Source organism: Eschrichtius robustus, chromosome 9 (assembly GCF_028021215.1).
Source record: "Eschrichtius robustus isolate mEscRob2 chromosome 9, mEscRob2.pri, whole genome shotgun sequence".
Lineage (NCBI taxonomy): Eukaryota > Metazoa > Chordata > Mammalia > Artiodactyla > Eschrichtiidae > Eschrichtius > Eschrichtius robustus.
This window is the reverse complement of record NC_090832.1, coordinates 52,319,635-52,347,489: the sequence shown is the minus strand read 5'-3', so window position 1 is coordinate 52,347,489 and position 27,855 is coordinate 52,319,635. Positions and strand designations below refer to the sequence as shown.

The following is a 27,855-nucleotide window of genomic DNA, read 5'->3' as shown; positions in this document are numbered from 1 at the left end:
TTTAGTGCCGAAAAGAGTGGACAGCCCTTCTCATGCTCACCTGTAATTTGTAGCAGCCACTGATTGCAGGGACCACTAACAGAGCTGTAGACTTTGCTGGAAGTCCCTGGAAGCCACACCTGGCACTTCTGCCCTCACCTGTCCCACTTTCTTTCCATGGACAACAGCTGCTTAGAACCCTCCCCTCATCTATTAACCCCATCACCAAACCTACTCAGTTCCACCTCAAAAAATATCACTTTGCTACACAGTGAATGCCAACCCTTTGACTCCAGCAGAGTAGCATTGTTTTGTGAACTCAAATGGTGAGTGCCAAAGGTCCAAACCTTCCTTTTTGCTTAAATGGCAGTATATCAACACTTCAAAGCAGCATATCCAAATATTTTGATCATGCATTGAAATCAGAAAAGAATGTATAATGCACCAATAAATGTATTATTTATTTACAAATTATAGAAGTGTACAATTGTACAATATATTATGTACATTATAAAACACATAAAAATAGAAATTTAAAAGGCTGAGATTAAATACAAACAACCACTTTAACATTTTCCCAGTGGACTGATTACCTGCATATTCCTGGGATGTACACGCCCCCACCTGAAACCACAGCCCTAAAGCAGGCCAATGATTGCTAGACTTGAATTTTTAGCTCAAGTTACAGAAAAATGTACAAGATCACAGCTTTTTTTTTAGTTTTGCAAAATAGCCCTAGCATCAAGTTTAAATGTGTGAAGATGCCTGATGCTAACTTTTTCAGACATATTTGGGCTAATCACTGCACAGCCGGTAGGTAAAATGTCACATTATGGTTCACTGATAGCTGTTTCAGTTACCATAAGGCAGATTAAATAGGGGATTTCATGGAGTTGAATAAGAATATTTGGGGAGGAAAATGCTTTAAAGAAATACTTAATAATAAAGGATGAAGGTTTGCCTTTTTCTTTTTTTAAGCCAACAAGTAGCTAGCACCTAAAAAAACTCCTCTGCCTACAGTGGAAAGACAAACAAAAAAAGGCATTCCAAACAATGGTCATTAGCCAATGCAAATGGATTAAAACAGACTGCCACACATCTGCCTGCCCTAATACCTGTGAGTCATTAAGAACGCAAATTCTTTTGATTTTTACAGCCCCAGTGTCCAATCACAGACCCAGCCACACTGAAACTCAGTAAATATGTGATGAATGATGAACAACCCCTCGAAAAATATGCGAAGTGCTTGCTGAATTACATTTGAAATAACAATTGTTGCTAAAGACCACTCCAGTATCTGGTTTTTATTGGCTGAAGTGAATAACTGGATAAATGTTATGGTCGAGAATAATATGCTTAGAGAACCTCATTACATTCCTCAACACCCTTGCCCCCGTTTTCCGCATCAGTCCGTTGGTGTCCACCCGCCCTGCTTCCCCCCAGGGCCTGAGCCTCCACCTCGCCGTGGAGCCCTGCAGCCAGACCAGGCGCATTATCCTTCTGCACCCCTCAGTGCAAGCTGGGAGAACTAGAAGACAGTAATGTTCTACACAGAAAACCTTATTCAATGTACTCAATTTTTCAAAAATATTCACCAAAAAATTTTTTTTAATTTTAAAGGACATGAACACCTGACTTCGAGATTGAGATATGCAGGTGGGGCCTCAATCAAGTTTCATAACACAAAAATTTACAACTGAAAGACTTTCAATTGTGGTCTCCTCTGGACGAGTACCTTTTAATAGGTACTTCACCAATTTAAAGAGATAAAAATATTATACAATTTAAGTAGCTTAATTTCATAAATAACCAGTTTCACTTTGTATATGCACACTGAATGTTTTCGTCTATATGTTCATCTATTCTGTTGACAAAATGTCAGTGTTTCTTGATGGGAACAAAACTGAAACTGCACTCAATGAAAGTTTCCATTTGATTAAATGCAAACCAGGGTAAATTAGTTATTAAATCTCAATAATAGAGAAAGAAAGAAGGGATGTAGAATTCAGAGACTTGCTGGAAAGATGAGAACTATAAAATGAAGGCTCAGTTCTTTCACTATTGCAATATGGAAAGAGCTTACCTAAAGTACTCATTAGAAGAAAATGTACTATTTGGTTAGGAAGTACACATATATCACACAAATGGCAAAGGAAAACAGGCTAGTAGGGTTTCCTAACGAGGTGATGTTGTTTTTTTAAGCACTGTGGTGAGTTACTGGGTTGTAAAATCATCCTCTAGCCTTAAAATCAGAAAGAAGCCAGTTGTTTGAATAACTTACAAAGCCTCTTTAAGACAAAATCGCCACTAGAATAGAAATACTTTTCTTGAAAAGTATCTTTCAAGAAAACCAGGACTGCGCATACTACACATTGTTTCATTTGCTCACTTTCCTTGCCTTCATGCCACCTGCGTTTTCTCTAACCTCTCCTTTCACTGGATGCTACAGGCTGGCTCACTCCCTTCCACCTCAATTAGGTGACCAGCAGCTTCCCAGCAAAACCTGACTCAAAAATTAAACCCATCCTCTACTTATAAAATGAAACAATTCCTCAGTGGCGCTTCTGCTTCCCAAGGAAGGGTCTCACTAACACCTTTAAAAGAAAAATAGGTGATGGAGGTTCCAGTGAAAAAACTGCTTTGACCATATTATAGGATTTAGAACCAACCTAAATTTAGAACCAAAAAAACCCCCATTCATGTTTTCGGTTAAATTTCAAATTTTATTTCCAACTACTGCAGTTACAAAACACCAGTGGTAATTCTGCATGGAAAGTGGCAACCTTCTAAATAAACAAGGTCACAAATTAGTATTCCAAGAGTACTTTGGTCTGTGGAGATTTAGATAGGAGAGGATTATTACAATCAGTCCTCTAATAGAGACTTACGCTTCCTCCGTATCTAGTAATACTAATACCGCAATAACTCATCATGTACACATTTCTGCTCTATATACGCACTACCCTGTGGGAGTGTGAGGGGGAAATTCCTCCCAATCATGGGTTTTTCTAAAGTATACAGAAATAGCAATCACTTCAGCAGTCATGTACATTATTATTAAATTTTTAGTTGAAAAATAAAAGAATGAATTATCCTATCATATCCCTTTCTGGGAGTAAAAAGACACACCATTACAAACGTAAAGTGAGTCAAACTTCTATTTTATTGACAGGAGTCCAAAATGAATACAAAAAAATGCCTCGTTTGCATGTTATATTTTTCCTTAAAAGGCTTCTGATAGAGTCAGGTAGATTAAAAGCTAAGAATGTATTTCAGCTTTTATAATGAACCTTTTAAAAAAGGTTTAATAACGTAAGTCACCAATATCAGAGAACATATGGTCCCACAATCATTTTTAGATCTACAGCTTATAAAAAGAATTAGATCCTGTATTGATCTGCTAAAATAGAGGCTTAAAAATGTTTTAAGCCATTAAAAGCCATTTTTATAATCTGATAACTCTGGGCAATTAAGAAAAGGAAAATCCCAAAACGTAGCCCTCTATATTATGTGGAATGTGACAGAATGCCAACTTACGACCAAGATAGGCAAAAATAAAATGTTTAAAGCTATGAATGGAGCTGTTATAAATACTCTTGTATCACTGCAAAATGTCAATAAATGAATAATAGAGCTTACCAAGAGATTAAAACTTGAGCAGATGTTACTTAAAACATTTGTGGTGTTTATCATACTTTAACGTTTGTTAAAACTAAAGCTAAACAAAGAAAAGTCGCTCATTTATAGATTGTTTTTCATGTACCTTTACTTTCACTGGGACCACAAATGATCAGATAATACATAGCCCACACTTCTGGACAGTTATAACAAAGGGTTTATTATCATTTTCAGATGAAATAAATGCACCAGCCCATACTTGAAAGGCTTTCACAAGCCTTAAGCATTTTTCAGACTGTACCAAGGCACCACCACTGCCTAGTTATATTATGCACCCATTTCTAGTAAAGAACTAACACCTCCCTCAACATCAGTTCTGCACTGTTTCTGGTTTATTACACACTTCCAAAACAGCAAAAATTTGCAAATATGTGCAAACGTTGTGGTCCATTCATAGTACTGCTTAGTCATCATCTTCCTCCTCTTCTTCCTCTTCCTCAAAGCTATCTTCAAAGCCCTCGCTGTCCTCCTGGTCTTCATCCCCCTCTACTGCTGTATCCCACTGTGGGTGATTTTCTGGCACAGGCTTAGCCTCATGAACTTCCAACTATAAAAAAGAATTAAATGTAGACTTCAGAAACTTGGGGAGGAATAATGGGAGAAATACCTGGTAAAGAAAAGGTTTTCTTTGACTGCAGCAATTATAAAGAGATAGATTTTATGCTTTTAACTCTAAATTTAACAGATTTAGAACAGATATTCATCCCAGAAATAAAAAGGTGAATCTACTAACATGCAAGTATAGTTAAATTTCTAATGTAGTTTGATAGTTTGATTTTAGGAGCTTATACTATTTATTCTGTGACATGAAAGAGGAATAATTGTTATTCTTGAGCGAGAACACAGAGTAATGTCTTAATAAGTCTTCTGCTGATGAAGAAAAACTCAAGTGTGACTTCCAAAGAGGTATTTGCAGCCTCCAGACTCATGAAGTAACATTCTACAGCCAATGGAAAGAAATACAGTATTCTCGTGGGGGAAAAAAAGGTATGTCTTTGCTGGCTCCCTTCTCTTAGGTCTCCAGTATAGAGTGCAACAATACTTCTTCAGCACAGTGTCTCTAACACAATAGCATGCCTCTTATAAAAAGCTCAAGTGAAATGGTAAACACTGATGGGAGTGTGCTTCAAATGATACACAAATGTATACTCTAAAATGATCAAAAACAAATTAGTTTTGGAAATCAACAAACACTACAATGGAATCTGTGGGAAAACACATGTGCTTTTTAAAGAAAACAGAACCCATTTGGTGAGGCCCTGTAAAGTAAGAGCATATTACAGCACATTAAAATGTATCACGTAAGTTATACTCAAGGTTCTAAATCATTATACTCCGTTAATACAACTTAAGTTTATTACTGAAAGAGTAGTCCATCAAGTATATTACCCAAAAGTATGAGATGACCTCTTTTTCTATTATTCTACATTTCAAAACTAGAAAAGCTTCTCCAGTATATTAAGCACTTATTCAAATAGACAACCATATTTACTGCATAGTCATTATTCTTACCTTCAATGGTTTAATCTGATCCAAACCCATATAGGAGTCTGATCTTAGAAACACTGTATATTGATAATTTCCAGGCTTTCCTGGTGCAGGAAACTTCAGTTCTACCTAGAATATAAAATCAGCACTTAAAATCTGTATTTTGAGGAGTGGAAGAAACAACAGCTCACTCCTAAAATATTTAGACTAGAGTATTTAATAGCTAGGGTTTACTCAGATGACACAGGAGGTCCTAATAAATGTTACAAAAGTTCTAACAACAACAAATACATACATATATGATGTTTATGTCATATATATACTATACAAAAAGAAAACAAAAAGAGGCAGAATTGATGGGGTTAATTTCTATCTCCACAATTCAAGAAAGCATATTTAAAGCAACCAAGTTCTATGTTGACCATCACATCTTCACAACTTGAATGAAGTTGGGTATAAAAGTAAAATAAATGAAATTGGCTAAAACAGACTTCACCAGAGAGGAAACAGTTCTTGCCAAATTCTCTTATTTCTATGACAAATGTTGTGAGATAATAGAAAATATATATTATTGGCCTCTGCCCTCAGTTCCAGGCACAGAGCTCCTCAAACCCCTGTAATTTCGTAAGTGATAAGAGCACAAGGAGCATCTTTTGTTCTAACATTTGGTCTTTGACTCTGGTTCCTGACACTGAGCTTATAAATCCCTTGGAATTTCCTGGATAAGAATGAGTTCTCTTCTAATGAGGTGGCTCTTGGTGGGCTCCTAGATGAGGACTGGTCACCAGAAAGCCCAAACCACGATTAGAGGCTTAGAACTTTTAGTCCCACGCCCCCATTCTCCAGAGAAGGGCTGGAAACTGAGCTAATGATCAATTATGCCTTTGTGATAAAGCCTCCATAAAAATCCCCAAAGTAGGGGTTCAGGGAGCTTCCGAGTTGGTGAACATGTGCAAGTGCTGGGAGAGTGGATTGCTCAGAAAGAGCATGGAAGCTCCATGCCCCTTCCCACATACCCTGGCCCTAGGTATTTCTTCCATCTGGATATTCATCTATATCCTTTATCATACTATTTTCATAATAAACTGGTAAATATGTTTCCCTGAGTTCTGTGAGCCATTCTAGCAAATTACTGAACCCAAGGAGGGGGACCATGGGAACCACGATTTACAGCCAGTTGGTCAGAAGTATAGGTGACAACCTGGGACTTGTGACTGGCATCTAAAGATGGGGAGTGGGGGAACAGCAGTCTTGTGGGACTGAACCCTTAACCTGAGGTAGATATCCAGGTAGACAATGTCAGCACTGAGCTAAACCACAGGACACTCAGCTGGTGTCACAGCGAATTGCTTGGTGTGGGGAAAAGCCCACAAACTGGTATCAGAAGTGTTGAGAGTGTGGCAGTAGTGTTAGAGTAAAGGAGAAACACACAGGAGAAATACATTTTTTCTTTATAGATGTCCAATGCCTTACCAGGTCAAAAAGATATGTTATTTCCTATCATATACTAATGAACTTCAAATACAAAAATTTACGAACCCTTAGAAGTTTCTATTCCACTTGGACAAAGGAAGAATACATTTTTATGATGACATTTAGATGTTCTGGTAATCTGCCTCCACTTCCCAAAATCCAGATTTTGTTGGCAAGATTATATATTCAAATTTGCCATTAAAACAAACAAGTTAGAAAACATCATGGGAGAATTTTTTCTTAAATTAATCTCAAAGTTTGGCCCCTCTAACTGTAACATCAAACCTAGAAATCATAAATGAAAAAAACTACTAAATCACACCATCAAGCACCCAAATAAACCAATGGATAAACAAATGAGTAAATATTTCTATTTTTGCTTGATAAAAACAGCCACAAACTGGGGAGAAATATCTGCAATACACATCACAAAGGGCTGATTTCATAATGTTTAAACAAAAAAAGTTCCCCAAACCAATTTAAAAGACCAATAACCCAACAAAAATGAACAATGGTCACAAAAACACACACAAAGAAATATGATTCAAACACACTGAAAGATGTACAGTTTCCCTCTTAAGAGAAATATAAAATTAAAACTACACTGAATACAACCAGCATAGTAAAAATTGATTCAGGCAAGAATCATCAACATATGCTAAAATGAGTGGGTTAAAGTCTGTTGGAGAACAGGGTATTCACATAGTGTCCAAGTATCACCCCGCAGATTGGAGGAAGACATACTTTTTACAACAGAGAAAAGTCTTAACTAAATGATCAACCATGATATATCACCAATATCAGGCAAACTGATATAATGTGCCCCTGATGTGATGCACTAAGAAGGTTATTACATCACCTACGCAGTATTTTTGCCAAAAATATTTGAGAAGAATATAAGCGTGAGTAACCAATAAGACAAATTCAGATTAAGGGATATTCTATAAAATACCTTGCCTGGACTCTTCAAAAATGTCAATGGCATGAAAAAATAAAAAAGAAAGAGGTCAAAACTCATAGATGAAGGGTCTATGGGGGCATAACGTGCATGCCACATTTTTATATGTCTCACACACTGAGAGGCAATGGGCACACTTGAACATTCATTCTCCCTATGGAGAAATAAACATTTAGCAATATCAAAATTACAAATGTGCAGGGCCTCTGATTCATTAATTCTACCTCTATGAATTTATCCTATAGATATGTTTGTACATGTGCAAAATGACATGAGGTTATTCATTGCAGCAAAAGACAAGAAACATCTTGTAAGTCCACCAAACAGCTGAGTGCTGAATAAACTAACTCCCACACAAAAGAATATCATGCAGCTGTAAAAACAAATGAGGAAGCTTTTTCTGTACTAACAAAAATTAATACAGAAATTAATTTGCACCATAACTTGGTGCAAATTCCAAGTTATGTCACTAAGAGAAAAAGGTAAGGTGCAGAACATGGTATATGCTACCTTTTGTGCAAAACTGAAGAGAATATACCTACATATTTGCTTGTAATTTACAATACCACATGAAGAACAGATAAAATTTTGATAACACGGATGGTCTCCAGGAAGTGGAATGGGTGACTGAGAGACAGGGATACAAGATATTTCAATGTGTGCACTTTTGTATATCTTCTGAAATATTAACTAGGTGAACGTATTATCCATTCAAAAATAGGTAAAATTTAAATTTAAAAAAATGTTAAAATTACTCTGTCAAAGAAATACCCTTAAGTTGGTACCAACTCTAAGTGTCAAATAAACAAGAAACTACTTCATACATGTACTACTTGGTTAGAAAGGTGGGAAAAAACGTTTTGGATTAAAAATCATCATCATAGATCTTGAAATTCAAAGCCTTGCTCTTGTCCACCAAGTCCAGGTAGACAGAACCTTCTTCCTAGAAAAATAACATAAAAAATCAAGAAGAAAAACAAGAAAATCCAAGGCAAAATATGTTCATCACAAAGCTATATTAGTGATGTCACTGACAGTGGACAATGCAATGTAATAAAAAATTCCACTCTAAAACACGAATCACCAGTTCTTATATTTGTTTTTTAAGACAAGAGGTATATATCTGAGCACTAACCCAAAGAGGATAAAAATCATAAATTTTTCTAAAACATAATTAAATTCTGGAGATAAGGTAAGGCATGTGTTCTGAGATAGTAACAGTGAAAACTCCCCAAAATAAGTTGAGAACAAGGTTTTAGAAGACTACCAAGTTGTAGTTCAGTACTTTATAAATTTCCAATGAGCTCTCTCCAAAAAGATGTCAGAGAATAGTTATAAAATGTGTCTTAAATAAAATGTAATAAGCCAAATACGATAAACTGATTTCTATACTGTTTTCTATATTTAAATGATGTTGTTGGATAATTACCTCTTCCATATCTTTTAGTGTGCACACATGGTATGGCATAGATATTAACGTTTGTTCCTTCCTATCTGCGATATAAAGCCACCACCATTCTTGTTTTTCCTGCAAAGAAAAAAAGAGTATAAATAACCAAAAAGAGTTGGAGAAATACAATTTTGCCTTGTCTCATTTTAGCGGTATGGTTATCCCTTGGTACCTGAGGGGGACTGGTTCCAGACACGCCCCCCCACACCCACAATGTGGACACCAAAATCCATGAATGCTCACATCCTTTATATAAACTGGTGTCGTATTTGCATATGATTTGTTTCATCTCTAGATTACTTATAATATCTAATACAATGTAAATGCTATGCCAGTACCCAGCAAATTCAAGTTTTGCCTTTTGGAACTTTCTGGAATGTACCCCCCTAACATTTTCAATCCACAGTTGGTCAAATCCACGGATGCAAAACCCACAGATGCAGAGGGCCAACTGTATTTTCCTTGTTTTATTCGTTGCTGTATCCCCAGCACAGACTCAGTGCCTGGTACAAAATAGATGTCAATAAATATTTACTGAATGAATAAATTGTTCTTAACCATTTGTAGATCTGCTCTCCACAACACTTTTGTATGTAATTTTGGTGTTTCAAATGGCCCCTTAAACGCTATTGATGAACCTCTGTATTAAAAACCCCTGATTAATTGTAAATGACAAAAGATATGCTAAAAAAGAAAACAGTATGAACTATTACAATATCATTTAGCAAATAATCTTAGTAATGTTACCTAGTAATAAGCAAAAGCCAGAAAGTAGGAGTGGAAGGGACTTGGGCAACAATATCAGAAATCAATATATTAAAACACATTACTCATAAGAGAGCATCTCAGATTCCAAGAGCCTGTTTATACCTTTTACTGCACATGATTTTAATAAGCTCAGCATTTTTAGTTGTACTTCATAGAAGATTAGGAACAGAAAAAGAGCTGGGCAAAAAAATTGCCACCAGAATGCACAATGGTAGCAGAGAGCACTGACAGGAGACAAAAATCTATTAAAACAAAAATTAGAAGACTAGTCTGGAAGTACCAAACTTCAGTGTGCCCAGCAACCGTCACTGTATTACAGCACAGGTCAGTAACTAAACAGTCATCTGCTTCGCATCCACTGTTTAAGAACTGGGTAGAGACAATATCTTTCTAAAATGGCTTTTAAAAAAAAAAATGTTTTGTAGCTAAAAATAAATTCTAGGATATTCCAAATAATCAACCAAAACAACAATAGACTATTCTAAAGTCTCAATTATCCAAAAGAAGGTTAAAAAAATGACTTTTTACTGAAAATAGTTTCGTAGGAAAAATGTTTATGCTTCTAAGCCAAAATCACTTGCACTTTCTATTGCATTTCAATCCTAAGACATTAAAATTTGTTTTATTATCTTTCTAAAAATGCTACACTAAGTTCAGCTAAAAGTTTTTGTTTAAATGCCTTAAACTACAAGGCACTGCAACATTAATAAGCAGAATAACAGATCACAAGTGCATGATTAACCCAACTTCTGCTTAACCCAAGGGTTAAGACTACCACAATAGGTATATGTGTATATATATGTTCGTCTATGTGTGTTGTGAACACACAAAATGTGTAAAACATAACAGACTCAAAATGGAGTACAGTTGTACCCCACAGGAGATTGGTTCCAGGACCACCCCACCTCCAGGATACCAAAATTCATAGATGCTCAAGTCTCTTACATAAAGTGTCATGGTACGGTTGGCCCTCCATATTTGCAGATGCAGAACCCACAGATACCGAGGGCCAACTGTATAAACATCTGGCCTTTGTGAGCCAGAGTCTCTGCTGCAACTACTCAACTCTGCCACTGTATTGCAAAAAGAATGAGTGTGACTCTGTTCCAATAAAACTTCATTTACAGGCTGGGAGGCAGATTTGTCTGTAGGCAGTAGTTTGCCAATGCCTGTTTTAAAGCCATCCAGACCTGATTATTTCACTTCTCTAAACCTCACTTTTTTCTCTGTTAAGTGATGAATGCCTACCTCACGCTGTGTTGTGAACATAAACTGAGATAATACAAGTAAAATATCTGTAAAACTGCCTAGGACACAGAGCACAATAAAATTACAGTTACATTTATATAGCCACTATGGAAAACAGTATGGAGGATCCTCAAAAAATTAAAAATACTACAACTACCAAATGATTCAGCAATTTCACTTCTGGCAATTTACCCCAAGAAAACAAAGTTGCTAATTTGAAAAGCAATTACTGCAATTACACAGCAATTCACCGCATCATTATTTACAGTAGTCAAGATATGGAAGCAACTGAAGTGTCCATTGATGGATGAATGGACAAAGAAGATGTGGTACATATATACAACGGAATATTACTTAGCCATAAAAAAGAATCGAAATCTTGACATTTGAAACAATGTGGATGGACCTAGAGGATATCATGTTAAGTAAAGTGAGAGAAAGACGAATACCATATGATCTCACTTATTTGTAGAATCTAAAAAACAAAACAAAATGAAAACAGACTCACAGACATAGAGAACAAACAGGTAGTTGCCAGAGGGGTGGGGGTAGGGGGAGAAATAAGTGAAGGAGATTAAGAAGTACAAACCTCCAGTTATAAAATAAATAAGCCATGGGGATGTAATATACAGCATAAGGAATATGATCAATAATATTGTAATAACTCTGTATGGGAACAGATGGTTACTAGACTTATTGTGGCGACCATTTCATAATGTATGCAAATGTCAAATCACTATATGGTATACCTGAAACTAACGTGATGTTGTATTTCAACTATATATCAATAATAATTTTAAAAGTTATGATTATTAATGAAATGAGGTAAACATCTCTACTATTTAAGTGGTCTGACATTTCATTACCAGAACATATATTAATATGAGAAGCAGAGGGGTATAGTCAAAATGTGCATTTATTCTTTATCTCCACTTAGAGAATGCCTCCCACCCTCCACCCCCTACCCACGCTATTTGATTAAAATGAGATTCATTCAAGAATACTATTTATTAAGAAGCTAGTGACTATCTGGGACTTCCCTGGTGGCGCAGTGGTTAAGAATCCACCTGCCAGTGCAGGGGACACAGGTTTGAGCCCTGGTCTGGGAAAATCCCACATGTGGTGGAGCAACTAAGCCTGTGTGCCACAACTACTGAGCCTGCACTCTAGAGCCCACGAGCCACAACTACTGAGCCCGCGTGTCACAACTACTGAAGCCTGCATGTCTAGAGCTCGTTTTCCTCAACAAGAGAAGCCACGGCAATGAGAAGCCCGTGCATCTCAATGAAGAGTAGTCCCCGCTCGCCGCAGCTAGAGAAAGCCCGCGTACAGCAAGAAAGACCCAATGCAGCCTAAATAAATAAAAGAAAATTTAAGATTAAAAAAAAAAAAAAAAGAGCGGATCTGTTGTGTAAAAAAAAAAAAAAAGAAGCTAGTGACTATCAATCTACGGCACTGCACCTACGCTCTCTTGATGCACATGGTGAAAAGTGGAAAAGATGTTCTACCATGAGTTATTTGTACTTTAAACAAAACTGTTTCTGTTGTGTGAGATTCCCAACCATTCTTAACTTATTAAATAAACATGAGCTGCAATTAACATGTAAGTCAATTATTAACATAAAACTTTAAGTAATTTAAGTGGGTAGTATGGTGGTTAGGTAGGTACATGGGAAGGTAGACAGGTAGATGTTAGGAAAATCCTAAATAAAGTTTATCTGATAAATGGCACTTTGAGATATTTACCATGTAGATGAAATTACAAGAAGGCATTTTCACTGCTAAAATGTTCTAAGGGAGTAAATGAATGCTTTGCTTATTAACTAAGCATGGTCTAAAATGAAGCTGTCTATTATAAGGGTACAAATTATGCAGCTTACAGCATCCCATGGTACTTTTAAAACCAATCAATGAGTGGAATTTATTCGCTTGCTTTCAGGAGCTTTGGTGTTGGCAGACGACACTGCAATGGGCAAAATGCCCCAACAGATGGGCTATAGCTCAGGACATGCCAGAAGATCAGTGCACACAGTAAGATGGAATCCTGGGCTGACTTCTCTCCAAGTCAAAACAAAAGTCTGTGCAGAGCCACTCATTTATTATTAGGAGAGCCAAATCACTTAGGAATTTGCCTTCAGCAGCCCCCAGCAACTAGAGATTGATGTTCTAGAGCAGAAAGCAGATTTATACATGAAATCACCTGCCAAACATGAGTGGTAAGCACAAGGTTCTGTGGCAAAGCTGCAAGGCAGTCTACGGGAACAGCTTCGCTAAACTAAGAGGCAACCAGTCCTTGATCTCTAGCCACAGACAAAATCATCCACAAATGCAATACGTCAAGCAGATCCCAAATTCATTTGAAAGACAAACAACATAGCGTATCAAAGAGATCAAAAGTTGAACAGGCCACAGTCACAAAGTAAACAAGCACAAGGGAACAAACAGCACTGCAATGATCTGTCCTGAGCTTGGGGCTTGGCTACTACTGAACTTAGCGGGTCCCTCAGCCATGGGCTTGCCTCTTCCCATGGACCAGGGCAATTATCGGAGCAAGTCTAGTGGCTACAGGTGGCCAGTAGAGAACCCTCAGAGAAAACCCATGGGGAAAATTTAAGGACATTTTCATCCTATTTAAAACATGACCGAAGTGTGAGATTCACAACAGCCACATAGTCATAGGCAAAATATGCATTTGTCCAACTAGGACTGCCTGAACTGCTAATGAAAAATCATCATTAAGCACAACTCTCAGTAATCTGGGCGCAGAAAAGACAGAAGTACTTAAAAAGTTAACAACCCTCCTTTTAAACAACACATTCACTAAAAATGATTTATGTTGAAATATAGGCTTCAAAAATGTGGCCTATCAAGAATAGACCACATTCAGCATATTTGAGCCAATACACACTACAGAGAGATAAAAAGCAACTAAGAAATATCTGAATAGAATAAGGAAAACACTAGGCTGTGTATAACTCACCTCAGGAAAGTAAAGACTATAAACAGGGTGTGTTATCTTTGATTTGGTTTCCAGTAGAGCTCGCTCCTTTCGCTGTATACTTTGTTGTAATTCTTGCCACTCCTGTAAAGTGAAAATTAAATATTTGAAATCAAGCATGTTTTCAATCATTTTGAGGGGTGTCCGTCTTCTTCCAGATGTTATTCCTGACAACACTAACTACTACTGAGTTCAGTTCCACAAATCTGATCATTTCCCTGCCCCAGACTTACAATGCTTCTTTTCATAAATCAACTCTAACCCATCTAGTATGAACTACACAGCCAATCATGACCTGACCTGGACCTGTCTCTCCAGTCTCCTGTCACTGTTTTCCTCCCTGCACTTTTTCTTCTAGTCGTTTCCAACCACCTAGACTTCTCTGACCTCACCAGCTATTTCACTCCTCCTAAACCCTGTTTGGATTTTTGTTTTCTTTTTTCTCTACCTGGCAAATTCCTACTCATTATTCTTTCAGGAGCAGCTAAAGTCTAAAGTGTGAGTTCCTGAGTCCCACAAATCGTCCTCTACCCCAGAGCTGAGTTGATCACTCCTTCCTTTGTGCCATCACTGCCCCTTGCACAACGTGCATAGTCTCTTTGGTACTATAGTGCTTACTTACAAGTCTGCCTTCTCCATTAGGCTACTATCATTCAAGGGCAGAAACTATTGCACATTTAGCTTTGCATTCCTATCATCTAACACCACGCTTGCAGTGTGACAGATAATGAGTAATTATTTGTTATTTGTATAATTATTTGTCAATTGAATGAATGTAATTTTTGGTCATCTGAAGAAACTAGTTTATCAAAACCCTACTAACCTAGTCACTTCTACTAACCCTAATACAGCCAGAAAGAAATATGTCAACTCTTTCTCAAAACAAGGGTGGGGGAATAATTTGATAGGTTTTAATTTCCTGGCAATCAACTTAATTCTCAAAGTACAAAAACACTCAAGGGCCAGCAACTGCTAAAAACAGTCATCCTTATTTTTTTCCCACCATTCCCAAGGGCAAGTGCATTATTTCTATATACCTTTATCCTTTGCCCTTTTACTTTTTCCTTTTTTTTGGCCTCTGCTTTTGCTTCAGAGGCTATTCAGGGAATCTCTTTTAAATTCCTAAACCACAAGGGTTACTTTTAGATCAATGGTCCAGTCAAGAACACCACAAACACAAAGAAAATGGCTGATCAGGTTACAGTTCATTTACAGTGAGCCTCTAAGGACCGTTATTTGTCCACCAAATATTCTTTTCTACAGCCTTCTCATAAATCATGTGCAACTTAATGCCATGCCATGAGATTTTTTTTCTATTCCCTTTACCCTCACAATCTTAATTCCTTAGTGACAGCCCTTTCCTTAATGTCTTATATACCTCTTGAAACGAGGTGGCATTCCGTAAATGTTAGCTTTTACCTTAACCAACTTCTTGACGTTACAGCCCACAGTAATGTTTCTTCACCCTAAACATTTCCTGGAACTTTTGAGATCCTCTTCCAAGTAAATGCTACCTATTTCATAATCCACCTTTCCTTACTCATATTTCCAGATAACACAGAAAATTGCCTTAAGAGAACAAACTGACTTCACCTCAGACCCAGGTCCTACCCCATCTAACAATTTAAGATTTAAGAAAATTAGGATTTCCAATCTTGTTAGAAATAACTTTTCTTTATAATTACAACTACCATCCCTCAAAAACATTCTGTAAAAGTAATATAAGATTATAAAATATACTGGTATTGCTTAAGACAAGCAAAAAAAGTAAGCAAGCAAAGGAAAAACAACAACAGAAACCAAAACTATCATCAGAGGTATAATTCCAATTATTTAAACCTATAAGTCTTACTGCTTCATCATCCTTGTTTTGTTTTTCATCTTGCTCTCTATCAGAGTCTCTGTCACTACCATCATCTTTTTCACTTTGAGAGTCTCTATTGGTTTCTTCTTCCTCAGAGTCACTGCCTTTGTCAGAAACTTCTTCTTCATCTTCCTTTACTGCAGCTTCCTAAAAGGAAAAAGCAACCACAAAAGCTCTGAATATCTCAATGAATATACCATTCTGAGTCCCTGAAACTAATTTACTGTCATTATAATTAAACGGGCTCAAGATTACAATTTCACTATTCATGCAGAATTTTAGAGAATTATAAACATTTTTATGTATAAATATGTGGGAGTCAGCCTGAAGACTTTTAACATTTGGCTTATTTGTCTTTTTGTCAGTTATTTTATTCAGTCTTCAGAGTTTGTAAAACAAAAATATTTTATTTCTATTTGCAAAATATACTACCACAATGGCTAAGATGGCTCATCTTTCACAAACACCAATTATATAATATATTTTATTTGAGAAGGAGAAATGAGAAGTTTATAGTACTGCTTTGGGAATTTAATATCATCTTCAATAAGGAGTATAATGCAGTAAGGAAAGTCACTGTCCCAGACAAAATACTTACTAGTCCGTTTCAAGAAGCAAGCAAAAGAATAGCAAATTAAATGCAAAGAAAGTAGCAGTGAATAATACAGACCAGAAATCAATTAAAGAGAAAGCAGATATGCAAAAGGGAAACCCAAACAAAACCAAACATTGGTTCTTTAAAAAGATTAATAAAATTAATAAATCTTATTAGGCAAGACTAATCGAAGAAAAAAAGAGACAATACAGATTACCAATATTAGGAATAAAAGAGACATAACTACAGATCCAAAAGACATTAAAAATAAGGATATTATGAATAACTTTGTCAATAAATTTGACAACTTAGAGGAAATGGACAAAGTCCTTGAAAAACACAATTTACTAAAACTGATATAAGAAAAAAAGTGGAATGTGTTAAATAAATGGACTCTACAATTAAATCCTTTTTCAAACTCCAAGCCCATATGGCTTCTCTAGGTAATTCTTTCAAATAAGAAACAACCCAATCTTATATACCCTTCCAGGAAAAAGAAAGAGAGAATAATCCCTAACTTGTTTAATGAGGCCAGCATAAACGTGATCCAAAACCTCGCAAGAATATTACAAGAAAGAAGAATGACAAACCAACTTTCTCTCATAAAAATAGATGCAGGAATCCTAAACAAAATATTACTAAATCCAGATAAATATTTTAAAAATACTATGTTATGAGCAAATGAGATTTGTTCCAGGAATACAAGGATAGTTTAAAATTTTTTAATTCATCAGTATAATTAGTCACATTAACAGAAAGGAGAAATATCATACAATCATCTCATGATAAAAAACCAAACTGGGAATAGAGGGAACACATCCTTAACTTGATAAAGAGTATCTACAAAAACCCTATACCTAACCTCATACTTAGTGGTGAAATAATGTTTGCTTTCTCCATGAGATCAACAATAAGAAAAGGGTGACTGCCATCTTCACTTCTACTTCTAATCAACATTACACTGAAAGTTCTAGCCAGTACAGTAAGGCAGAAAGGAAGAAACCGCATAAAGATTAAAGTAAAGCTGTCTTTATTCCCAGATGGCATGATTGTGTATGTAGAAAATCTTTTTCTTTAAATATCTACAAATAGTTAGAATTACTGTCAATTCATCAAGAATCCTTGATATAAGGTAAATATTTAGAAGGCAACTACACTTCTATACACCAGCAATAAACACTGAAGAATGAAATTTTTTTAATGTTATTTGCAATAGCACTAGAAAGGATCAAACACACAGGAGTAAATCTAATGAAAGATGTGTCATATCCTCTGCCAATGGAAATCACAAAACACTGCTGAGAAAAATTAAGAAAGATCCAGTTAATAAAGATAAAGCATAATTATGAATAAAAAGAGTCAATACTGTTAACCTGTGAATTCTTCCCATATTGAATCACAGAGTAAACACAATACCAATCTAAATTCCAGCAGCTTTTTTTGGGTGGAAATTCTCAAGCTTATTCTAAAATTTTAGCTGGAAATGCAAAGGACCTAAAATAGTCAAGACAATTTTGAAGAAGTAAAATAATAGTTTGAGGACTTACATGACCATATTTTAAGACTTAAAATAAAGCCACAATAATTAAGACAGTGTGGTACTGGCACAAGAAGAGACAAATAATCAGTGCAATGGACTAGAAAGTCCATAAACAGATTTGCGCATATACACTTATGGTAACGTTTTTACAACAAATCACTATTGCAATTCAGAGAGGAAAGAATGATGTTTCCAATAAATGGTGCTAAAATAAGTGGTCTATAATCCCAATCTCACACTATTCACAAAAATTTAAGATATAACACAGAGCTAAATTTAACAAGCAAAATAATAATACTCATAGAAGAAAACAAAAATATCTTCCATTCCTTGTGTCCTTGGGATAGGCAAAGATGTCTCTAACAGGATACGAAAGCACTAACCATAAAGACTGATGAAACAGACTTTATTAAAATTAAGAACCATCAAAAGCTCCATTAAGAGAGCTAAAAGGGACTCATATCCAGAATACATAAAGGAATCCTACAAATCCATAAGAAGAAAAACAACCCCAAAATAAGAGGATATCCAAATGGCCAGTATGTACATGAAAAGGTGCTCAAAATCATTAGTCATCAGGTAAATATAAATAAAACCACACACAGGAAAAACACACACACACACCCACACCCACACCCACACACACAGATACCACCACAGATCCATCACAGTGGCTTAAATAAAAAAGAATGGTAAAACCAGGTATTGGTGAGGATGTGGAACAGGACTCATATTTTGCTGGTAGGACCAAAAAATGGTAAAACTTTAGAAAATGGGCTCTTTCAACAAGTTAAACATACACCTGTTTTATGACCCAGCAATTCCACTGCTAGGTACATACCCAAGAAAAATGAATGCCCACAAAATGACATGTACAAAAGCAGAACATCTTTATTAAGAATAGGCAAAAACCAGAAAAACCCATAATGTCCACCAATCACAGAACAGATAAATTGTGGTATATTCATATAATGGAATCTCTCTCTCACACACACACACACACACACACACAGCTGCTGCTGCACACTGTACAGGTGAATGTCAAAGACACTATGTTGAATGAAAGCAGCCAAACAATGCCACTTATAGGAATTTTAAGAATAGGCAAAACTAATCTATGGTCCTAACAGTGAGAACAGTGGGGAAGGCCGTCGGGGGTGGATGGAGGGGTCACTGACTGAGAAGGGTACAAGAGAGCCTTTTAGGGTGCTGGTAAGGTTTTATATCTTGATCTGAGTATAATGGGTACACACAATTGTAAAACTTCAGGAGCTATACACATAAGATTTGAACATTTTAGTGTATGTTAGACCTCAATAAAGATGATAGTAACAATAATCTTTACATAAGATAATAAACTTACGCTCCCAACGACTCCGTTAGCCTGCTTTTGTTTCTGTTGCTTTGGTTGTGATAAGGGCACAGGTGTAGGTTTTTTTTTTAAAGGTTTCTTTTTTTTTGATTTAGCAGTTTTCTTGGGTCCTTTACTCTTCTGTTGCCATCCTCCTTTTGTTCTGTTCTTGTTAGTATCACCCTGCTGTAAATCACAACACACATGCACACTCAGAAGTTGTAGCACTAGTTTCATTTGGAAGTCATAGTAAATTTTAGATGGAAATGGCTAAACTAATAAATGTTGTAGTAAAGTGAATTAGTCTCCCACAGCAATATAAATCAATCAGAGAACTAAACAAAACAGTTCTTTCACCAGGAAAGATAGATAGGAAAACTGAAGTTTTTACCCCATCTTCTGCTGGCTGTTCCTCTGCAGCACAGATGGACTGCTCCTTTTCAAATACTTCCTACAGGTAGTGGGAAGAAAAATATAAAGTCTGTCAACCTATATTTACCTTTCCGATAAAGCAATCTTTCAATATATATTATCAGTAAGTTTTTTAACTGCTGACAACTGCACGGGGTGGGGACAAAACCATGGATAGACAGGAGACTTGAAGCAATTACTAAATGATGTATGTGTGCAAATTTAGCAATCACTAAATGATGCTTTAGAAGTTACCTTCTGAAATATCTCACATCTGTCTTGAATATATTTTGAGAAGTACGTTCTACTTAAATTTACAAATGCAATGCCTTAAAATATGTAAACTCATTATAAGTCAGTCATATTTCATAATTTAAATTTTTACTTTTATTCTAATAGTAATCAGACATGACTATTTTAAAGTTATGAGAATTTGAATATATTACATTATTCTCTAACATTAAAACTTCAGGAGACCAATATTAGTTTATTTATGATTGTAAGTGATATTGCTGATATAACTGATATAACTTAGATATAACTAAGAAGTGGAACACCAAATCTACATATCCTAAAGACATACCCACCCACCAAATAATCCATTTAGAATCAGTACAGAAGCTATAAATTTAGGATTTGAAATCCCATAAGAACTTAGCAAGAATCTATACCAGAAGACGACAAGTGATATGGGTTGTGTTTCATAAACTCCCTAGAATTATTAAAGCTAACAAGTGAAAACAACAACTGTTGGGCTCAAACTGTTGGCCTAATGCATCGGTCAGCAAACTATGGCTCACTGTCTGCTTTTTAAACAAAGTTTTATTAGAACACAACTATGCCCATTTGTGAGTTCAGCAGTTGCTACAGAGACCGTACGGCCTGTAAAAACCAAACATATCAATATTTTTTAAAATTAATTAATTTCTTTTTGGCTGCGTTGGGTCTTTGTTGCTACGCGCAGGCTTTCTCTAGATGCGGTGAGTGGGGGCTACTCTTTGTTGCGGTGTGCAGGGTTCTCATTGCTGTGGCTTCTCTTGTTGTGGAACATGGGCTCTAGGCATGCGGGCTTCAGTAGTTGTGGTTCACGGGCTCTAGAGCGCAGGCTCAGTAGTTGTGGCTCACAGGCTTAGTTGCTTCGTGGCATGTGGGATCTTCCTGGACCAGGGCTCGAACCCATTTCCCCTGCATTACCAGGTGGATTCTTAACCACTGCACCACCAGGGAAGTCCTGAACATATTATTTAATAACTGGACCTTTATAGAAAAAGTCTGCCAGCCTCTAGCCTAATTCTATCATCTCTGCTTCATTTCTTCACTTATTAGTTGGGTTCTAATGCTTAATTATGCTGAGATACAACTGATGAAAGAACTGAAAGATAAATACTTGATTCTTTCCCTTCCTCCAGGGCACTTTTGCTTTTTCTTTTACTAATTACCTGAGAAGTGTCAACAGCCGAAGGCCAATTTTGTGCTCATTTCTCAGGCTGGGAATTTCAAAGCCTGTGGGCAGTGTAAATCTAGATTCTAAACCCAATCCTGACCACTGGCTTAGAGCTTCCTCTTCTCCCAGGAGGCACGTCTCATCCAGAGTCCATGATACAAATGCTTCCTTACCACTTGCTACCATAAAACAGTATCTTTGATTTGATATGTCCTACTACAAAATATGCTTTTCCTACCAGAGGTTTTAGACATGGGTTTTAAAGGTAGCAAAGGTTTCCTACAGATGCCAATAGACCTCAGAGTAGAACAGGCTAAAATCTACCACTGGCTGAATAAAACTGAGCTGAAATACTACAGTCTATTAAAAATGGGTTACGACTATAGTTGAAACTTGGGAGTTATACTTGGCTTGGGAGGTAATATAAATACGTAACAGAAACTGAGAAAAACAAGATGCAGGAAACATAGACATTATGACTGGATTTAATGAAAAAGAATGAGAAAAGTACCAATATACATATACATGCATGTACATATATGCACTGAAAAGGTCCAGATAGTAAACACGAGCATGGAGAAAGATACAAAAAGATTAACACAAGACTGAATTCTGGTCATCTGGGTCTGACAAGGAGGTTTCCTGGGGGAGCAGGGGTGAGATAAGGGATCCATGATAAAACTATCATTTAACTCTGTGGGTATTCATGCATTAGGCTAGCTAAAGGGATGAGCTTCAAAACTGATGATCTCAGAGTGGCAGAATTTTAGGTGATTTTAATTTCTTCCTATACTTTTCTGCATTGCCTCAATTTTTTTCCCCACACAGCATGAATGTTTCACATAATTAGGAAAAAAAGCTAATTTTACTGTACTTTTTAAAATAAAAATAAAAGGGAGTAAATTCTCAAGAATTGACTAAAAAGAAGTAGGTAGAGGGCAGACAGCAGAAGCAAGAAGAACTACAATTCTGCAGCCTGTGGAAGGAAAACCACATTCACAGTAGGACAGACAAAATGAAAAGGAGAGGACTTTGTACCACATGAAGGAACAAGATTAAACCCCAGAAAAACAACTAAATAGAGTGGAGATAGGCAACCTTCCAGAAAAAGAATTCAGAATAATGACAGTGAAGATGATCCAGGACCTCGGACAAAGAATGGAGGCAAAGATCTAGCAGATGCAAGAGAAGTTTAACAAAGACCTAGAAGAATTAAACAACAAACACCTAGAAGAATTAAGAACAAACAAACAGAGATGAACAATACAATAACTAAAATGAAGAATACACTTGAAGGAATCAATAGCAGAATAACTGAGGCAGAAGAACGGATAAGTGACCTGGAAGACAGAATGGTGGAATTCACTGCTGCAGAACAGAATAAAGAAAAAAGAATGAAAAAGAATGAAGACAGCCTAAGTGACCTCTGGGACAACATTAAATGCAACAACATTCACATTACAGGGGTACCAGAAGGAGAAGAGAGAGAGAAAGGATGCAAGAAAATATTTGAAGAGATTATAGCTGAAAACTTCCCTAACGTGGGAAAGGAAATAGCCACCCAAGTCCAGGAAGCGCAGAGTCCCAGGCAGGATAAACCCAAGGAGAAACATGCCGAGACACGAAGTAATCAAATTGACAAAAATTAAAGACAAGGGAAAACTACTGAAAGCAACAAGGGAAAAATGACAAATAACATACAAGGGAACTCCCATAAGGTTAACAGCTGATTTCTCAGCAGAAACTCTACAAGCCAGAAGGGAGTGCCATGATATATTTAAAGTGATAAACGGGAAGAACCTACAACCAAGATGACTCTACCCAGCAATGATTTCATTCAGATTCGACAGAGAAATCAAAAGCTTTACAGACAAGCAAAAGCTAAGAGAATTCAGCACCACCAAACCAGCTCTATAACAAATGCTAAAGGAACTTCTCTAAGTGGGAAACACAAGAGAAGAAAAGGACCTACAAAAACAAACCCAAAACAATTAAGAAAATGGTCATAGGAACATAGATATCAATAATTACCTTAAACGTGAATGGATTAAATGCTCCAACCAAAAGACATAGGCTCGCTGAATGGATACAAAAACAGGACTCATATATGTGCTGTCTACAAGAGACCCACTTCAGACCTAGGGACACACACAGACTGAAAGTGAGGGGATGGAAAAAGATATTCCATGCAAATGGAAATCAAAAGAAACCTGGAGTAGCAATATTCGTATCAGATAAAATAGACTTTAAAATAAAGAATGTTACAAGAGACAAGGAAGGACACTACATAATGATCAAGGGATCAATCCAAGAAGAAGATAGGACAATTATAATTATATATGCACCCAACATAGGAGCACCTCAACACATAAGGCAACTGCTAACAGCTATAAAAGAGGATATCGACAGTAACACAGTAACAGTGGGGGACTTTAACACCTCACTTACACCAATGGACAGATCATCCAAACAGAAAATTAATAAGGAAACACAAGCTTTAAATGACACAACAGACCAGATAGATTTAATTGATATTTATAGGACATTCCATCCCAAAGCAGCAGATTACACTTTCTTCTCAAGGGCTCATGGAACATTCTCCAGGATAGAGAATGTTGGGTCATAAATCAAGTGTCACATCTTGGGTCATAAATCAAGCCTCAGTAAATTTAAGAAAACTGAAATCATATCAAGCATCTTTTCTGACCACAATGCTATGAGATTAGAAATCCATTACAGGGAAAAAAACGTAAAAAACACAACACATGGAGGTTAAACAATACGTTACTAAATAACCAAGAGATCACTGAAGAAATCAAAGAGGAAATCAAAAAATACCTAGAGACAAATGACAAAGAAAACACGATGATCCAAAAACCTATGGGACGCAGCAAAAGCAGTTCTAAGAGGGAAGTTTATAGCTATACAAGCCTACCTCAAGAAACAAGAAAAATCTCAAATAAACAATCTAACCTTACACCTAAAGGAACTTGAGAAAGAAGAACAAACAAAACCCAAAGTTAGTAGAAGGAAAGAAATCATAAAGATCAGAGCAGAAATAAATGAAATAGAAACAAAGAAAACAATAGCAAAGATCAATAAAACTAAAAGCTGGTTCTTTGAGAAGATAAACAAAACTGATAAACCTTTAGCCACACTCATCAAGAAAAAGAGGGAGAGGACTCAAATCAATAAAATTAAAAATGAAAAAGAAGTTACAACAGACACTGCAGAAATATAAAGCATTAAAAGAGACTACTACAAGCAACTCAATGCCAATAAAATGGACAACCTGGAAGAAATGGACAAATTCTTAGAAAGGTATAATCTTCCAAGACTGAACCAGGAAGATATAGAAAATATGAACAGACCAATCACAAGTAATGAAATTGAAACTGTGATTAAAAATCTTCCAACAAACAAAAGTCCAGGACCAGATGGCTTCACAGGTGAATTCTATCAAACATTTAGAGAAGCGCTAACACCCATCCTTCTCAAACTCTTCCAAAAAATTGCAGAGGAAGGAACACTCCCAAACTCATTCTATGAGGCCACCATCACCCTGATACCAAAACCAAACAAAGATACTATAAAAAAAGAAAATTACAGACCAGTATCACTGATGAATATAGATGTAAAAATCCTCAACAAAATACTAGCAAACAGAATCCAACAACACATTAAAAGGATCATACACCATGATCAAGTGGGATTTATCGCAGGGATGCAAGGATTCTTCAATACATGCAAATCAATCGATGTGATACATCATTATTAATAAACTGAAGAATTAAAACCATATGATCATCTCAATAGATGCAGAAAAAGCTTTTGACAAAATTCAACACCCATTTATGATAAAAACTCTCCAGAAAGTGGGCATAGAGGGAACCTACCTCAACGTAATAAAGGCCATATATGACAAACCCACAGCAAACATCATTCTCAATGGTGAAAAACTGAAAAGCATTTCCTCTAAGATCACGAACAAAACAAGGATGTCCACTCTCACCACTATTATTCAACATAGTTTTGGAAGTCCTAGCCACGGCAATCAGAGAAGAAAAAGAAATAAAAGGAATACAAATTGGAAAAGAAGAAGTAAAACTGTCACTGTTTGCAGATGACATGATACTATACATAGAGAATCCTAAAGATGCCACCAGAAAACTACTAGAGCTAATCAATGAATTTGGTAAAGTTGCAGGATACAAAATTAATGCCCAGAAATCTCTTGCCTTCCTATACACTAATAACAAAAGATCAGAAAGAGAAATTAAGGAAACAATCCCATTCACCACTGCAACAAAAAGAATAAAATACCTACTAATAAACCTACCTAGGGAGACAAAAGACCTGTACCTGTACTCAGAAAACTATAAGACACTGATGAAAGAAATCAAAGATGACACAAACAGATGGAGAGAGATACCATGTTCCTGGACTGGAAGAATCAATATTGTGAAAATGACTATACTACCCAAAGCAATCTACAGATTCAACGTAATCCCTATCAAATTACCAGTGGCATTTTTTACAGAACTAGAACAAAAAATCTTAAAATTTGTATGGAGACACAAAAGACCCAAAATAGCCAGAGCAGTCTTGAGGGAAAAAAATGGAGCTGGAGGAATCAGACTCCCTGACTTCAGACTATACTACAAAGCTACAATAATCAAGACAATATGGTACTGGCACAAAAACAGACATATAGATCAATGGAACAGGATAGAAAGCCCAGAGATAAACCCACGCACCTATAGTCAACTAATCTATGACAAAGGAGGCAAGGATATACAATGGAGAAAAGACAGTCTCTTCAATAAGTGGTGCTGGGAAAACTGGACAGCTACATGTAAAAGAATGAAATTAGAACACTCCCTAACACCATACACAAAAATAAACTCAAAATGGATTCGAGACCTAAATGTAAGACCGGACACTATAAAACTCTTAGAGGAAAACATAGGAAGAACACTCTTTGACAAAAATCACAGCAACATCTTTTTTGATCCACCTCCTAGAGTAATGGAAATAAAAACAAAAATAAACAAATGGGACCTAATGAAACTTAAAAGCTTTTGCAAAGCAAAGGAAACTACAAACAAGACGAAAAGACAACCCTCAGAACGGGAGAAAATATTTGCAAATGAATCAACGGACAAAGGATTAATCTCCAAAATATATAAACAACTCATGCAGCTCAATATTAAAAAACAAACAACCCAATCCAAAAATGGGCAGAAGACCTAAATAGACATTTCTCCAAAGAAGACATACAGATGGCCAAGAAGCACATGAAAAGATGCTCAACATCATTAGAGAAATGCAAATCAAAACTACAGTGAGGTATCACCTCACACCAGTAAGAATGGGCATCATCAGAAAATCTACAAACAACAAATGCTGGAGAGGGTGTGGAGAAAAGGGTACCCTCCTGCACTCTTGGTGGGAGTGTAAATTGATACAGCCACTATGGACGACAGTATGGAGGTTCCTTAAAAAACTAAAAATAGAACTACCATACGACCCAGCAATCCCACTACTGGGCATATACCCAGAGAAAATCATAATTCAAAAAGACACATGTACCCCAATGTTCACTGCAGCACTATTTACAATAGCCAGGTCATGGAAGCAACCTAAATGCCCATCGACAGACGAATGGATAAAGAAGATGTGGTACACATATACAATGGAATATTACTCAGCCATAAAAAGGAACGAAATTGGGTCATTTGTTGAGACATGGATGGATCTAGAGACTGTCATACAGAGTGAAGTAAGTCAGAAAGAGAAAAACAAATATCGTATATTAACGCATATATGTAGAACCTAGAAAAATGGTACAGATGAACTGGTTTGCAGGGTAGAAATAGACACAGATGTAGAGAACAAACGTATGGACACCAAGGTGGGGAAAGTGGCGGGGGGTGGTGGGGGGTTGCTGGTGGTGGTGGGATGAATTGGGAGATCAGGATTGACATATATACACTAATATGTATAAAACAGATAACTAGTAAGAACCTGCTGTATAAAAAAATAAAATAAAATTCAAAAATTCAAAACAAAGTAGGTAATGAAATTCTCAACAATAATCAATAATTAATCTCTGTATAACACTTTACAGTTCAAGATACCCACACTACCTTGTAATTATAATGTTTTATAGGGAATTAACAAATCATCACAGGAAGAATTAAAGTATTTTTCAACTTTGTGTGTGTGTGTTAAAAACTAATGTGAAAATTATAAAAATTAATTTAAAATTTCAAAACAGCTAACAGAACCTGCAAAATTAGATTTTCAAATCTACAATAAAAAAATTAATTAATTAATTTTTTAAAAAATCTACAATAGTTTTGACTTTGAGAATGTATAACTTAGAATGAAAGAATATAAAAACCTTAACACATAACTCTTAAAGCATAAAAATACAAACAGACTACTTACTGCCATTGTTTGCCTTGTCAATTTAACCAACACTGTAACTAAGGATCCTACTGTGATGTTGTTGCTATCTTCATCATCCAATACTATAAGATAAAAGGAAAATAAATAAATAAAAATCAAGCTCTATGTCAAGGCAAACAGCAAAACTTAACTTATT

At 36.1% G+C, this 27,855-nt stretch overlaps 1 protein-coding gene across 1 annotated transcript in view; it reads right to left on the bottom strand.

Moving 5' to 3' along the window:
* Nucleotides 1–412: 412 nt before the first annotated feature.
* The window catches only part of SEC63 (SEC63 homolog, protein translocation regulator), a 71,196-nt gene continuing 43,753 nt past the window's right edge, over nt 413–27,855 (bottom strand). Inside the window, exons 14-21 of the mRNA XM_068551338.1 lie at nt 27,699–27,781; nt 19,782–19,841; nt 19,403–19,576; nt 15,893–16,051; nt 14,023–14,124; nt 9,006–9,104; nt 5,170–5,274; nt 413–4,204 (exon numbers count right to left, since the gene is read on the bottom strand). Of these exons, the coding sequence (XP_068407439.1) occupies nt 4,061–4,204; nt 5,170–5,274; nt 9,006–9,104; nt 14,023–14,124; nt 15,893–16,051; nt 19,403–19,576; nt 19,782–19,841; nt 27,699–27,781 (926 nt within the window). The 3' untranslated portion in view covers nt 413–4,060. The remainder of the gene's footprint in view (nt 4,205–5,169; nt 5,275–9,005; nt 9,105–14,022; nt 14,125–15,892; nt 16,052–19,402; nt 19,577–19,781; nt 19,842–27,698; nt 27,782–27,855) is intronic.